General features: G+C 35.4%; 2 protein-coding genes across 2 annotated transcripts; one reads left to right on the top strand and one right to left on the bottom strand.

The window, feature by feature from the left end:
- The first annotated feature begins 6,381 nt into the window (after window positions 1-6,381).
- Window positions 6,382-7,535, top strand: LOC118485596. Its single transcript, XM_035981895.1, has 3 exons — window positions 6,382-6,425; window positions 6,515-6,577; window positions 7,151-7,535. Exons 1-3 carry the CDS (start codon window positions 6,413-6,415, stop codon window positions 7,513-7,515), a joined length of 441 nt encoding a protein of 146 aa, XP_035837788.1. The 5' UTR covers window positions 6,382-6,412; the 3' UTR covers window positions 7,516-7,535.
- A 4,581-nt stretch (window positions 7,536-12,116) lies between these two features.
- Window positions 12,117-14,899, bottom strand: LOC110897992 (protein FAR1-RELATED SEQUENCE 5-like). The gene is made up of 4 exons (XM_022144732.2): window positions 14,209-14,899; window positions 13,855-14,113; window positions 13,014-13,570; window positions 12,117-12,855 (listed from the first exon to the last, which is right to left on the bottom strand). The coding sequence occupies exons 1-4, from the start codon at window positions 14,520-14,522 to the stop codon at window positions 12,828-12,830; spliced, it is 1,158 nt and encodes a 385-aa protein (XP_022000424.2). The 5' UTR covers window positions 14,523-14,899; the 3' UTR covers window positions 12,117-12,827.
- Window positions 14,900-15,969: the final 1,070 nt, after the last annotated feature.

The following is a 15,969-nucleotide window of genomic DNA, read 5'->3' as shown; positions in this document are numbered from 1 at the left end:
TATTACTTACATTGGGTTTTCATACTTATGCTTCCGCTACACTTTGAAACTATAATTACGTTTTGAACACCTATCGTATTGAATGATTGGTTTGCATTTATTCTACTTGATATTAATTACATGTTCAATATGATTGGTGGCTTAATCCTGGTCATGTCACGCTCCCAGGCGGTGATACTCCGCAGGTGGATTTTGGGGGTGTGACAGTTAAGCCTTGCGAGAAATGTTTGGAAGCTTGCAAGGAATGTGCAGCAAAAGATGACATTATAGCTGAGTACGAGAAGAAGAAGGAGCAGTTACTGTTCAACCTCAACTACGTGAAAGAATCGTATGATGTCTTGAACAAAACAGTGACTGGTCTCCAAAAGACAAACTCAGAAAGAGAACAGGCATTGACAATGATGAATGCAACATTGATGTCAAAACAAAAAGCGATTAATTTCTATATTGAAGAGAGTGCCAAATGGAAGCAAGAGTTGGAAACTGAAAAGATTGAAAATGAGAGAATTAGGAGGTTATTGTTGAGCTATTCTACCTCTGATTATCTCATTGATCGTGTTTATCCAACTGTTGCAGGTATGGAAGTTTTTCATGATGACAAGCCAAAGGAAAAGAAAGATTGTGGTAAGAAATCGACTGTTAGTTATAACAAGTGTCCGCCTCCAATATGGGATGGATATTCTCCTAGGAAACCAAATGAGGAGCAACTTGAGAAAGCAGTCAATATAAAGCTTAAAACCGACACAACTGACGTTTTACCAGATAACATTGATATCACATTTACCTCGTCCGATACCGATCATGAGTCAGAGTTAATTAAAAAGGTGGTCGATCAGGTGTTGGATACTGATGAGGAGTCTGAGTCAAAGTCTGGGTTAGGAGGGTCAAATTTGTCATTCAACAATCAAAATTCGTCAGTTAAACGGTCTTATAGTAAAGAATTTTTATTGTCAAAGGCAGATTTGAATGATGAAACATTCGAAGTTGTTTATACTTTAAATGGTTCTGACAAATTATATTACAACAGAGAGTTTTCTATTATGAGTATTAAAACAGAATTGATTAACAAAACTTTCAAACTAATAGAAATTAATATTCCTGAACTAAAAGTTTTGAAAAGTTTTGAAAAACCTAAAAAATATACTTCTCGAGTTCAACAACGTTTAAATAAGAAAAAGGGTTACAATTCTGGTCCTGGTTTTCAAAAGAAACCAAACCAAAATCATAGCTACAAAAAGAAAGGTTTAGGTTATGTTTCACCTGAAAACATTAAAAATGAGAAAAATTCTAAAATCAAAACTGAATTTGTGTCAGGTGGAAGCTCAGAAGATGAACAGCAGAAACCATTCTGGAGACAATCGAATCAAGAGTTTCTTGCTGAGAGGAAAAGGAATGGTACTGGAGTATTTCATCCAAGAGAAACTCGAACTTGTTTCAAATGCAATGAAGCTGGTCACATTGCATCAAACTGTCCGGAAAATATTAGAACAAAACATGGAGTTTCTCAGAAATTAAAAGAAAAGGTTGTTGATGCTGAATCACCAACAGAAAAACTTAAAGTTTTTGAAAATTCAACTTTTGAGGTTGGTGAGTGTTCTACAAAGAAGAGGTATGAAAAGAAAGGAAAAGACAACCAAGTGTGGGTTGCTAAGCAGGTAGAAGTGAAAGTCGGCAATGAATCTGGTTCCACAAAGCCAGAAGAGCCACAGACTGAGGAGAAAATTTCAGTTACTGATGATGATTTTCCATCACTGAAATTTGAGGAGATTAAAAAGAAATTTGGTAAAACAGAAATTTCAAATCAGTTTTACAATGAAGAAAAGGATTTTGATGTCGAGAAAACATTCAATGGGAATGTTAAAAAGATTTTTGGGAAAATGTTGAGTGGGAGAGCTAAGGGGGTAAAAGATTTTTACGCAACTAAAAAGGCAACATACAACCCTACTGCTCAAGAGCTAAAATCCATCAAGTCTGAAAAGACTTGGATGGAAGTCTGCTTTCCATGATAGTCTTAGGACTACGCCGGAGATCCCAAGTTTATATTGTGGGTCAGGAATCAGCATCTTTCTAGTGTTTGAATAGTTTGTTTGAAAGAATTTGAATAGGGTTTTGATTTTTACAGGTGAAAGGACTACGTCGGAGCTTCCAGGTTGGTAAGTGCGAAGCAGAAATCGGCATCCTGATGGGTAAAATGGTGATGTAGATGTCACATTCCTACAATTGGTAGTTGTGATGTTATGTTTGAAGTGTTTATATTCTATAATTGGTACAGAGGTAAATCAAGGACATTAAGTTGTACTTGATCTACTATTCATATCAGATTGATAAACAAGATGATGAACCATATTCCTATGCTTTATAAATGGTAAACTTAAAAGAGGATAACACAAACTCATTTTCCGGAAAAATCATTTCGATTAAAATAAACTTAAGTGTTTTGAGATTTAAATGAGAAAATGGTTTGTGATAAGGGGAGTTCTGATTGTTTATGCCAAGTGAATGGAGATTTGATGTGATTCGATATCAGTTGTCAAGTTTCTGTACAGTTTGTGTTGTTTTCTATGTTTTCAAATGAGTCAATAGTAGTTTTCAAATTTCCTTTGAAATGTGTTTGCATTTTAGGGGGAGTAGAAAATTTTCAGAAAATCCAAAAACATTAGAAAATTTGATGAAGACAAAAACATGATAAATTTCAAAAATGAGTTTCGTTGTGAAAAGAGGAAATGATAGTACGTCAGTAGGCTGTCACAACATGCTAAAGAATTGGAAAGATAATATGTGATAAACAGTCTTACTGTGGATATGTCAGTAGGTTTTTACACATTTAGTAAATTGTGACGAGATATAAATCTAAAATTTCAAACTTGCTTGTTCTGCGGGTTAACACAAACTTGGATATATTGGTAACCCCTGAAATCTTGTTTGAAAGGTCCCTTATTCTGAGATACTAGGTCTTTATGCTCAGTGATATCTGGGGTATTATCCCGGGACTTCTGTTGTATGGAAGTACTGACCTAGTCCCCGGATAATACTTTTCGCAAAAAGCTAGAAACATAGCTTCACCCTCAGCATGCTGATGAAATAATAAAATTGATAGTCGCTGCTGTTGAAATTAAAAGATCCTCTAAAGGGGACACACCAAAAGTCGAGCCGTCATCTCTCTGCTGAACGGAAGTTCTGACCTGAGCTCTCACGGTTTTGCACCTAACCCCTTACAGATATCATCTGTGGTATACTCACCTGTAAGACTGAATATTGGGATCTGGATACGGGAGTATATTCAAGTAGTGGGACACACGGATAAGTTTAAGTTCTTAAAACATTAATATCGTATCTCGGATCAGTTGAACTTTGTGTGAAAAATTTCAGTGGACCGATATACTGACAATCTAGGTAAATTGTTTAGAACTGAAAATGTAATCTAGCTTAACGGTGTTAGTGACATGTCTCATAAACTGATATGATCCTCTTACACGAACTCACAAAAATATGTTTGTAAATATTTCATTGTTTGCATTTCATTTCTTTACATTGAAAAATCCAAAAAGATTTTGTGTGTGTTTTAGCATAAATTTTTGAAAAATTCAAAAAGATTTTCGACAAACTGATGTTGAAAAGCTGATTATCAAAATTCCAAGTGATAAACATGATGAGCAATATTTGAGGGAGAGTGTTTGTGTGAGATTAAATGTTCTTCATAATCTGATCTTCCTAAGTGGTTCATCACAGAAAATTTAATGGAGAGTGTTAATTGATGCACATGAGAGGGAGTCAAGTGTTGGTGCACGTAAAGTGATAAAATTAGAGATTTATTTCTGGGTTAAGAATGTGCAGGAAAGCCAGGTTGATCGATTCTGATTTTGTGAAGACCAGGCAACGATCCTAAAGATATTGCAATGTTTATATGTCAACCAATTACCCACGGTATTTGTCACTCGACTCGTTTCGGTGACTATGGTCATATCACTATTGGGTCCGTTCACCCAAAAGTGACGTATATCACTATTTAGGTCCGTTCACCTAAAAGTGACGTATCATGATTTAGGTACGCCCACCTAAACTGATAAAAACAATAGTAATGTGCACAATACCCCACATACCGGCTGTAATTGAAGACTACAAAGACTTAATGTTGGTGCAGTCATCTGTCGTCTTCGTCTTATGTCGAGTCTCGGGTTCATTACAGATCAGATTGGTCAAGAAATCAAGAAAAGTCAAATTTGGCCGTTTGAATGGAGTTGTCCGTTTGAAATGAAGCCTGTCCGTTTGAATGTTGCAGCCGTTTGAAGGCTGGCCGTTTGAAGGCTGGTCGTTTGAAGCATGTTTCAAACGGCCAGGTGTCACTATAAATAGATTCCAAACGGTTTCATTTGTAAGGATTGTGAAACTTGATACCGAGGTGCTGCCGGTTATCTTTCTGTTTGTATTCATTGTTATATCAATAGAAAAGAGATTTAGAGTGTATTTCAGGCTGTATTGAAGTGTGTTTCTTAGTATTCCGCCTCTGAAACATACAAGATCTCTTCAAATCGACTCATTCAGGTCGTCGCACGATCCTACACTTAATCCTTGTAATTATAACTTTGGAAAATAATTTGGAGTATTGTAAAACAATTGATAAAAAGAGAATTACTCACATTATAAGCATGCAGTATTGATTTAACAAGCTTCCTGATTCAATTCTTCTGAGAATTAGCATCTATTTTGATTGTAAGTGTATGGGGGTAAAGTTTAGCCTACTGATAAGCCTGATAACCTAATTTAAGCGATAATGCACACGAAACTAGGTAATTAACTGAATACAACTTTTACGATAAGCTCACGAGATTTAAACCCTCACGACGAATAACAAAGTGCAATACTTAAACATCCAGCGGATTCGCAATGAATGACAGAGTATAGCCCGAGTTCGGGCGACACTCAAACATCCTGTCGGAATCACGACGAATGACAAAGTATAAACCCAATTTTGAGCAGCACTTAAACATTCATCGGATAGTTCCAATCGATCGGACATTAAATCATAGCAGCGATGGAGTTAATACCCTGTATCGTAGCAGCGTTTCGGGATTGTGTGTGTTTGGTAGTAAAACGGCTATAACTCAGTCTATATAACGAATTTGTACGTCGTTCCAATGCCAAACTGCAAGTCCCACACCCCTCTATTTATACTTACAATTTGTCCCTCTCGCATGTCGCGAGGGGTCACCTGGGCGGCGTCGCGTGGCGCGAGGGGTCACATTTCTTTGTAGGGTTACCACGTGTGTTTGTAGGTTAGCTGAGTCGACGGATCGAAGAATCTCGTATTTTACAACGAGTTATAAGGATAATCGTCAAGTAGGGAATACCCCCCCGTAGTTTTAGGGGCCCTGATCCTGATTCTAATTGTTATGAAAATTTTAGGAGTTGTGCAAGATTACTTGGGGTCTCAAATAGGGTTTCTTATTTGACAAAATAAAATAATAAATAATACTTTTGGGTGAATCACAAAAAGGGAATAAAACGGTGAGAAAAGAGAATGGACCCACTTTGTAACTTTAGGGTTCAACTAGAAGGTCTCCTGGTAGAATTTTGGGTATAACTTCTGAGTTATTTAAAAATATATAATGCACTCGTGATAAGTATAGTACCCCTAATTCAACCTTATCCCGATGTCCCGAGACAGAATCCCAACAAACTTTGTCGGGCAGTGCCCTGACATGCGTTTATGGGCTTCAGATCAATCGGAAAGGGTAGCAGTGATCGGGAGTTAAAATACTTAAAACGAGGCATGGCTTTATTATTATTATTATTATTATTATTATGGGGTAGAATAAAAATTAGAACTATAGAATTTGAGAGGAAAAATGGCGACAAAAGAAAGTGGAGAATGAAATAGTAATTTGGAAAGCTTATGATGAATGCCTATTTATACTATACTTCAATTCAATTAATATACTTTAGAAATCACGAATTCCTCTTTGGACATGTAAGACTTCTACTTTTGTTGGATTTCGCTTTGAGGGTACACGTACACAAAAAAAATTAGAATGGGACACGAAATTTTGAAATGGAACACGTAAGTTCCTTCTCATCTCTATTCACACTAACATATACATAGGGGGCGGTTCCCCTAAGAAGCCTATTTTGCCTAAGTTGCCTAAGAAGCAATCTACACCATGTTTTTAAACAACCAATGGACCAGATTAAATCCCTAATATTAAACTAGATAAGTAAACAATTAAAACGCGCGGGGGTATTTTCGCCATAAACAAAAAAATAGTACTGGACAAAAAGGAAAGCAGTTATTGACGATTCAAAACAGTTCTTCTTCACTCTCTCTCAAAACATCCCAATGGCTAAGAAACGTCCCCTAAAATCGACAATAAGAGAGATGAAAATCGAACAAACAACAACAAAAACAGCATCAACGATGGATTCAGAGAGTACGTTCCATTTTTTTTGCATTTTGGTGTATTCGTTTCAATTTTGTACGGTTTTTCTAAGTTTCTTCGAAATCAAATCGATTACACAGGTTCTAAGAGATCTACAAGAAGCCAGAAGCATAAAGAAACAAAACCTGATGACGATTTCGAAGGTTTGTTAAGGATCTGTAAACGAACAGATTTCTAGGGTTTTAATATGTCTAAACTGATTCATGTTCTGCATTTTATAAAACAGATCCATCGTTGTGTTTTAATGAAATAGTGCTGGTTTATTTTTTGTGCTGGTTTATTTTATGTGCTGGTTTAACCTATGTGCTAGTTTAGTGTTTTAGAAATATCTAGCACAAAGTTGTGGTTGGTTTTCTGGTTTTGAAATCGGTGCTGGTTTAACTTCCGTGCTAGTTTAGTGTTTTTTAAGAAACTAGCACAAAGTTCTAGTTGGTTTTTTGGGTTCCAAATATGTGCTGGTTTACTATCTGTGCTAGTTTACTATCTGTGCTAGTTTATTGCTTTAGAAGAAACTAGCACAAAGGGTTTAGTGTTTTCTAGTAAACTAGCACAAATTCTAGTTGGTTTACCGTCTGTGCTACTTTAGTGTTTTAGAAGAAACTAGCACAAGTGGTTTTTTTGGGTTCCAAATCTGTGCTGGTTTACCGACTGTGCTACTTTTAAATTCAGGAGATAAGTAATATAAGTTTCAGTTGCTTTTTTGTGTGTGAAAACAGAGCTGTACAATCCCAAACCACTACAAATTGTACAACCAGGAGAACCAATCCCTACTTTTGATAATGAACCTTTGCATCCCATTCCACTAAAAGTTGTAAGACCAACAAAAAAGGAATATTATATGAGTCCGAAATTTTGGAATGAAGTAGCAATCTGGGGGCCAAACTATACCAATCATCCTACTTCTGGTGGTGAACCTTCAGATCCCATAAAAGAAGAGATTGATGAGAAACCTGAAATCTCAGTTGTACAACCCAAAAAAGAAGAAGATGATGAAAAACAAAAGATCCCCATCCTACAACCTAAACATGAAGAAGATGAGGAAAAACCTATAATCTCAGTCAAGAATTTTGGAAGGAAGTAGCAATCTAGCCAGCTCCTGCTATGATAATCATGTTTATGTTGTTTGTTTTAGTTTTCTAATGTTATCAATGTTGTTATGTATTATGATCATGTTTTTCTGAACCTTATGTAACAATGATGTTTTGAATTATAAAAATCATGGTTTATTATGTATTAAATGATCAAAATGGTACTGGTTATTGTTTTTTTAATATATAGTACACTTTATAACTTGTGCTGGTTACTATGTTTCTTCTGAAATTACTTGCAGGCTCATCAGACAGTGACTTCGAACAACCGGAAAAGAAACAAAAAACAGCACTAAAAGCTGTTGCCACAAATGTTGAACCTATACGATCAACACTTTTCAAGGAATTTGATAAGAAAAAAAGAATTAGAATCAAGAACAGCCCAAAAAACCTTGCTGAATTCATGCAAGTGTTATCTGACGAACAGAAAGCAGAAGTAGATAACATGGGATTTGAAAGCTTGAAGAACTTTGATATAACAAATATACCAACTGATCTGGGATACTGGCTCACTAACAATTATGAACCTACAATCAACACACTGAATCTAGGTACACATAATGTAGTGATAACACCTAACCTAGTACAAGAAGTTCTTGGCATACCAATGGGTAAAGTGAAGGTTAAGGAGTTGAGTAAACCATCAATGAGTGATCCAGTTGTTGCAGAGTTTAGAAATCAATTTGAAATTGATGATGAACTGCCAAAAATGCATCATATTATTCATGTTGTGAAAGAACAGAAGGAGAGTGGAAGGCTATTTCAACTGAACTTTCTTGTAATGTTCAACTCAATAATGGCAGAGCTCACACACGGTGGCAACGTCAACATGAAATTCCTTACAACATTGCAACCTGATGTAGATATTAAGGATGTTGACTGGTGCAGCTACGTGATCGACTGCTTGAACAGAAAGACAACAAGCTGGTTCCAATCTAAAGCAGCACATTACATCGGACCGATAACATTTCTAGTGGTATGTTGTAGCTATCTAAAAATGATTTATATTTATTGTTTTTTATCAAACATAATAACAAAAACTAACTTGTAAATCAATCAGTTGGTTTATGCGCATGATACATACCAAAGAACAAATCCAACATAGAAGATGATATCAGCTGTAATGTATCATAAAAATGATACAATTAAAAAGCTTGGTCCGGTGGTGGAAAGCAATAAAAGAAAGAGAAGTGAAAAAGATGGGAAACCAGCACAGAAACTCACCTTGACAACACAAACACCTACTCAAAAGGTGGTGAAGAGTAAGAAGAAAACAAGTTTGAAAGCAGCAACAACTGGTCAAACAGAAGAAAATGAAAAACGAAAGAATTTGAAGGTAAAACTGAAGATAAAGAAAAAAGCACCAGCTGAACAACCTCTATCCACATATCAACAAATCTCAAAGGAAACTGATGAAGCTAGAAATCATTACTTTAGTGACTTCCCAGAATCTCTAGACATTACACAAAGTTTGGACATTCCACAATCCCAGGAAAAACTCTCACAAATTCCACCTACAAATCCAACAAGTGGAGTGGTAATTTCTATTTTATTGTGTTTATCTGTAGTATTACTGAAAAAAGTGCTGGTTTAGATGGTTATTGAAAATATGTGCTACTTTTATGACATTTGTTAAAAAATGTGTTACTTTTATGACATTTAGTGTTTGGAATGTTAAATTGTGCTAGTTTATACCTAGTATATGTTAGTTTAATGTTAGAATTTGGAATGTGAAATTGTGCTGATTTATGTGCTAAAGTGTGCTGGTTTAAATGGATTATAAAACTGTGCTAGTTTGAAATGTGCTACTTTTATTGTAAACTTTTATCATGTGTATGTAAAAATAAAAATGGAAAATGTGCTACTTTTACAATTTGTGCTACTTTATAAAAAGAATGTGCTACTTTTACAATTTGTGCTACTTTATAAAAAGAATGTGCTGGTTATCTTTTCAGGAATGGATTTGTCTGATAAAATCCAAAACAAAAGAGCTGGACATGCATGTCAAAGAAACACACGAAATGATTGCAGAATGTTTAACAAAGTACAAAGGTGAGGAGGTTGTGGATGCTGTGGATGAGTGGAGAAAAAGATTGGTAGTATATGGTGAAAAGTACAATTTCGAGAAGCAAGAATCAGAAGCAGGGAATGAAGAAAAGAAAAAAGGAGGAAGTGGAGAGAAGACAGAAGGAGGGAATGAAAAGGAAGAAGGGAATGAAGTTAAACTTACCCAATCACAAAAAAAAATGGTGGTCTCACAATTTGATTCAACTCCTTTCAGAATCACCAGTTCATTGTGGCCAGAGATTATAAAAGAAATAGAAAAGGCAGAACAGGTAGCAACCAGCAAAAAAGATGGTGCTGATCATGGAGTTGGTGGTGAAGAAGAAAAGGATGCAGGTGGAGAAAAGGTTAAAGATGGTAAACCTGATGGGGAAACAACAAAGAAAGGAGGTGAAGATGCTAATGAACCACCAAAGGGAGAAAGTGACACTGCTGGTCAACCAGCAAAGAAAGAAGGAAATGAGGCTGCTGGTCAACCAGCACAGCAAGGAGAGGTTTTTAAAACACCAGAAAATGAAACCAAAAAAGACAGTGAAAAACAAGAATTCATAGGTGAAGAAGAAAAGGATGCAGGTGGAGAAAAGGTTAAAGATGGTAAACCTGATGGGGAAACAACAAAGAAAGGAGGTGAAGATGCTAATGAACTACCAAAGGGAGAAAGTGACACTGCTGGCCAACCAGCAAAGAAAGAAGGAAATGAGGCTGCTGGTCAACCAGCATAGCAAGGAGAGGTTTTTAAAACACCAGAAAAGGAACCCAAAAAAGACAGTGAAAAACAAGAATTCATAGGTGAAGACCTAAACGCCGGAGACCAGAAGAAAAGCAAACGTACAACTCACCCTGCCGAACCTTTATGTTCACCATATATGCAGCGAGTTGTACAAATAAAAACAAAAACTGAAAAAATTGAAGTAAGGATAGCCGAATGGATGTTCTCGACAGTTGACGACCCCTGGTAAGTATAAAAACCAACAAAATCTTAATTGGATAAAAATAAGTATTTAAACTAATGTGTATTACAACAATGCAGGGTGTTTATATTTGAGACAGCATTTAGCACAAACCTTTCAAGGGTATTTCTGGAGTCGCTTCACCCGAACTTATACATACATGTCCAAGTCCTAACAGCTTGGTCATTGGTACTAAACAGTGAAGAGGTCTACAGAAGCAAAGGTTCACTGGCAAGAGTTTTCTGTCCATGCAACATGCTGGTATGTTTTCTAATATGTGCTGGTTTTAATAACAGATTAGAAAAAGCACATTTAACAAAATGTGCTGGATTATTACACATTGTGCTGGTTTTGAAATATTAATGTTTTATTAATAGTTGGTTAGTCTAATATATGAAATGCTATTATTGTGTTGGTTCATAACACATTGTGCTGGTGCTGGTTTATAACACATTGTGCTGGTTTCTGTGCAGGGAGAAAACAACTTCAAATCAAAACTGAACAAAAAGACCTGCACACAAAATTTCAGAGAAAACATTGCCGCGACATTGATGACTACCGAGTTTGGAACTATTAGGAAAGTGGACATGTTGTTCATTCCAATACTACAAAACAAGCACTACTACATTGTATGTTTTGATTTCAAGGGAGAAGCCATCAAGATTATAGACAACATGAAAGGGAAAGCAAAAGCACAAAAAATGGCACGTGCTAAAAGAGTGGTAATATATTGATGCCCATTAATTCTATGCTGTTTATTTTAATTATATTTGTGATGCTTAGGGATTTTGATTTTGAAAATTTTCAAATTATAGAAAGAAATTGTATGTGATTACCTTGAAGTTGAATACCCAACAATGCACCCAAAGATGTCGCCCTTGGAACCAGAAATAATGAAAATGTCGTAGCAAACGGAAAAGAACTTTGTAGATTGTGGTGTCTTTGCAATGAGACACATGGAGACATACACAAGGAATCATGTGAGCAAGAAGGAATGGGATAGTGGGCTGTCGAAAGAGTCACCGGAACAAGACAAAGAGTTGGTTGAACTGAGATACAAGTATGTAAGCAAAATACTTTTATCCGACATCAACTTAGCGAAAGGTGAAATGATGGAACTGTTAGAGAAGTATGAGAAGATGGAGCCTGAAAAGAAAGAGGAATGCAAGAAAAATGCAGAAACGAAAATCAATGACAGATTGAACAAGAAATATTGATTGTGTTGGTTGAACAATATAACATTAGTTTGGTAGTTGTCTGTAATATTTTGTGCTGGTTTAACAATTAATATGGTGCTGGTTTAACAATTACATTGTACTGCTTTAACAGTTATATTAGGAAAGTTAATTTTATGCTGGTTTTACAATTAATATTGTGCTGGTTTCACTATGACAATATGTGATGGTTTCATAGAAGAAGTTTAAAATTGTGCTGGTTTTATAATTGTGCTGGTTTTAAAGAACAAAGTTTAAAATTGTGCTGGTTTTAAAGAACAAAGTTTAAAATTGTGCTGGTTTTAAACAGTATATTGAATGTTGAAAAATCAAATTCTTGACAATTGCATTTACAAAATCAACAAAAACTAATAATGTGCTGGTTGAATGTTGTAAACATAATAAGAATACAAGAAATCCAAACTGAAATGAAAAAAATAACAAATCCAAATATCATGATTTCCAAGACACACGACTAACTGCTCTTCTGGGAATCAGCAACAGTAGTCTTCATCTTACAAGTCCGACTATTATGTCCATGACCTCCACATATCAAACAACCTCTAGTTTTAGTTTTCTTTGATATTCTTGAAGATGATACCTCACGAAAAGACTTTAAGCGTTTGTTTGAACCACACCCCTTGTTTCTAATACCACTAGGTGGAAGAATGGTAGCAGAAGACGATGAACATGGCTGATCAGCATGAAGAATATTAGCTAATCTTGCATTCTTGTCAAGTGATTCTGCAGGAAGGTCAGCAGAATCAACCTTCAACTTCGACTCGATCACTTGGTCTCTATACAACGATAACAGGTCAATATTTGTAACAAGACGGTTAACAATATGTTCAGTTGCAGTCATTATCTCACGCACAATGCTGGAAGCACGTTCAACTTGATTACCAGCAGCATTTTGATCAAAACTCGAAACTTTTGTCTTTTTTGGAACAACATCTCTTGTCCAACGCCCCATAACATATTTTTTAGGGAACTCCTTTATACCACAAAGACGAAGAACACAAAAGGCATGCCTACATAGCAAACCATACTGCTCATATCGGTTGCAGCTGCATTTAATTACCATATCCTTAGGAGTAAAAAGAACCTACACAAATAACAAATGCTTATATTGTGCTAGTTTATAACAAAAGTGTGCTGGTTTATATATGTAAAATTCTAATTGTAAATATAAATCACTGTGCTACTTAAAATGTATTGTAAAAAGCAGAACATGTTTGTGCTACTAAAGGTATAAATAAATACCTCATGAAGGCCAGGAAGATTGACCTGTAGAATAAAAACTTAATTGAATCACCAACTTCTTCTTCACGCCTGCACATACAATTCTTGCAAGCAAGTCGAATTTCTTCTTGAACATCAAAAAATATCCCCCGAGTATAAATCTTTGCAGCTTCCAGTTCCAATTCATAATTGGTTTTCATGCGAGGTTGTGTGTATCTGGTATCATGATCACGTTTGCTGCGCTTAAACCTCTGAGATTCCATTGCAGTATCAAAATGGCTCAAAAACTCAACTAATGACAATTTTGTGTTGGTTAATTGACCAAAAAAATGATTTTCACTCTCAGACCTAGATGTTGTACGCATAAGACCGGACATATGTTCATGACGATAGTATGCAGGAATCCAATCTGATCTAAGGTTGTACATATCAGACAGCCAGCTGTTACTAGTAAGGTTGTACTTAATCATTAAATCACACCATTGTGTCTCAAACTGTGCTGGTTCAAGAGCATCAGTCCATACAACATCACATATATCTTCTTTAAAAACCTCATCTTGTGATAGCTCAGTACCAACCTATAACAAAAAAAAAATAATTAGTATATTAAAACAGCAAACAAATCCTAAAATGTGCTGGTTTATATGTTAAAGTGTGCTAGTTGATGTATAAACTTAAACTATGATGCTTAAACTGTGATGGTTTAAAGAAAGTGTGCTGGTTTAAAAGTGTGCTGAGTTATATGCCAAAGTGTGCTGGTTTAAAAGTGTGCTGGTTTATATGCTAAAGTGTGCTGGTTTAAATGGATTGTTTAAAGTGTGCTGGTTTATATGCTAAAAGTGTGCTGGTTTAAGAAAGTTACCTTTTCAGAAACTTTGATCATTATATGCCACATACACAAACGATGTCTGGTATCTGGGAAAACATCTCGGATGGCAATTTTCATTGCAGCGTCCTGATCAGTCACAACCACATTAGGTGCAACACCAAAAGCCTTCAAAAAACTTTGAAGAAGCCATTTATATGATTCAGCATTTTCAGATGCTAACAAAGAACCAGCAAACGTGACATTGTGATGATGATTATCGATTCCAGTGAACGGAACAAATACCAAGTCATACCTAAAAATTGAATTGATTATATTACAACTGCTTGTTGAATTGTGCTAGTTTAATAAAAATATGAATAAATGATCTACAAAAAGTGAATAAAATACCTGTTCGTACGGAACGTAGCATCAAAAGACATAACATCCCCAAAGACCTCATAATTCAGTTTCATTTCTTCATCAGCCCAAAATAATCCAGCAAGAGCACCTTTTTCATCACAATAAAATTCACAAGAAAAATTCGGCAAATACAGCTTCTTCTTCATAAGACGTTGGACAGCCATGTCCACATCAAACTCTCCAATGAACAAATTAATATCTCTTTTAAAATTTTTACAATCAGTAGACGTCACTCCAACCTTATCAAATCCACCACGAATCTTTCTCATAAGGTTGAATGCCCTAACTGGACCAATATTCATCTCAGAAAAATCAGAAAGCAGTTGCTCTTCAGTGAATGTCAACTTTCTAGACGAAGCTAAAAGATGATAATCCTCTTCATCAACAAAAGAATGATTATGCTCCTCAAATACATGAGAAATTCTATAAGTATTTTTTGGAGTTAAAGACAAACGGATGTGTGCCTTACATCCGGTACGTTTAGAAGGTCTCCTCCTTCGGTCATTTAACTTTTTATCAGCACCAACACTATCATTTACCGTGTCAACAGCACAGGATGTCGCTGAACCCTCTTTCGCACAAACAAAGTACTTTCTAATCACAACAGCATTTTTTGAAGATTGAGTATGCTTTCGACCCTCAAACCCAGATAACTTAGCATACTTCTTATAGAAATTAAAGGCAGAATCAGTTGACTGGAAATGCATACCAACTACAGGTTTGGAAGAATCTGGAACAATAGGAGTATAATACTGATTACCAGTAGTTGGACAGATACGAACTCCTGAACAAATCAAAAAACCAGAACAAATAAAAGATATCAGCACAAACTTTACAATAAACCAGCACAAAAAACAAGCACAACTTTACCAGACAAACTAGCACAAAATAAAGATATCAGCACAACTTTACAAACCTACACTTTAAAATATGATGTAATATAAAAAAACCAGCACAACTTCAAAAAACCAGCACAACTTCAGAACTACACTTTTAAATAAAAACCAGCACAACTTAGATCAAAACTAAAAACCTAAAAAGTAGATGAAATTAAAACTAGAAGGTATTTTACCATCGACAGTAGTAGACATCATTAAAATAGAGGAGGATAAATCAGCAAATCAATGAATGAACAGAGGAGCTAGGGTTCCAGCAAATCAATGAAAACGATGAACGATTCAGCAGGATTGATCTCAATCTCGCAGGTACCGGCAAATCGATGAAAACGATCAACGATTCAGCAGGATTGAGATTGAGATTTGTGATTGATTTAGATGAAAACGATCTCGATGAAATTGGTCAGATGATGAAGCTCAATGAATGAATGAATGAAAAATATGAAAGAAGGAATGAAAATCGTGTGATTAAAACTAAGTACAGATCTGTTTGAAATTTGCATTTTCCAATATTACCCTTTCATCTAAATTAATGAGATTGCCACATGTAAGCTCAAGATTGCTTCTTAGGAAACTTAGGGAAGATTAAATTCTTAGTTGAACCTCTACCCATATACATATTGACATGTTGCATGTAAAATGAAATTTTATTATACACGTAAATTTCATTTCAATTTAGTTGAAGGTTTTTATTATTATTATTTTATTTTTATAATTAATTCACCTGCTTCACTTATTTGGCGCGTATAACTTTTAAAATATTATGTTTTATAAAACAGTGAATATGTCTTTAGAATGAGAATATTTTTGTCTACATTTGGGTCTAAGTTTCATTAAATACGGAGTAGGTTCA

The sequence above is a fragment of the Helianthus annuus genome, chromosome 13, assembly GCF_002127325.2.
Source record: "Helianthus annuus cultivar XRQ/B chromosome 13, HanXRQr2.0-SUNRISE, whole genome shotgun sequence".
NCBI lineage: Eukaryota > Viridiplantae > Streptophyta > Magnoliopsida > Asterales > Asteraceae > Helianthus > Helianthus annuus.
The sequence above is the reverse complement of the archived record's forward strand: the minus strand, read 5'-3'. Positions and strand labels throughout refer to the sequence as shown.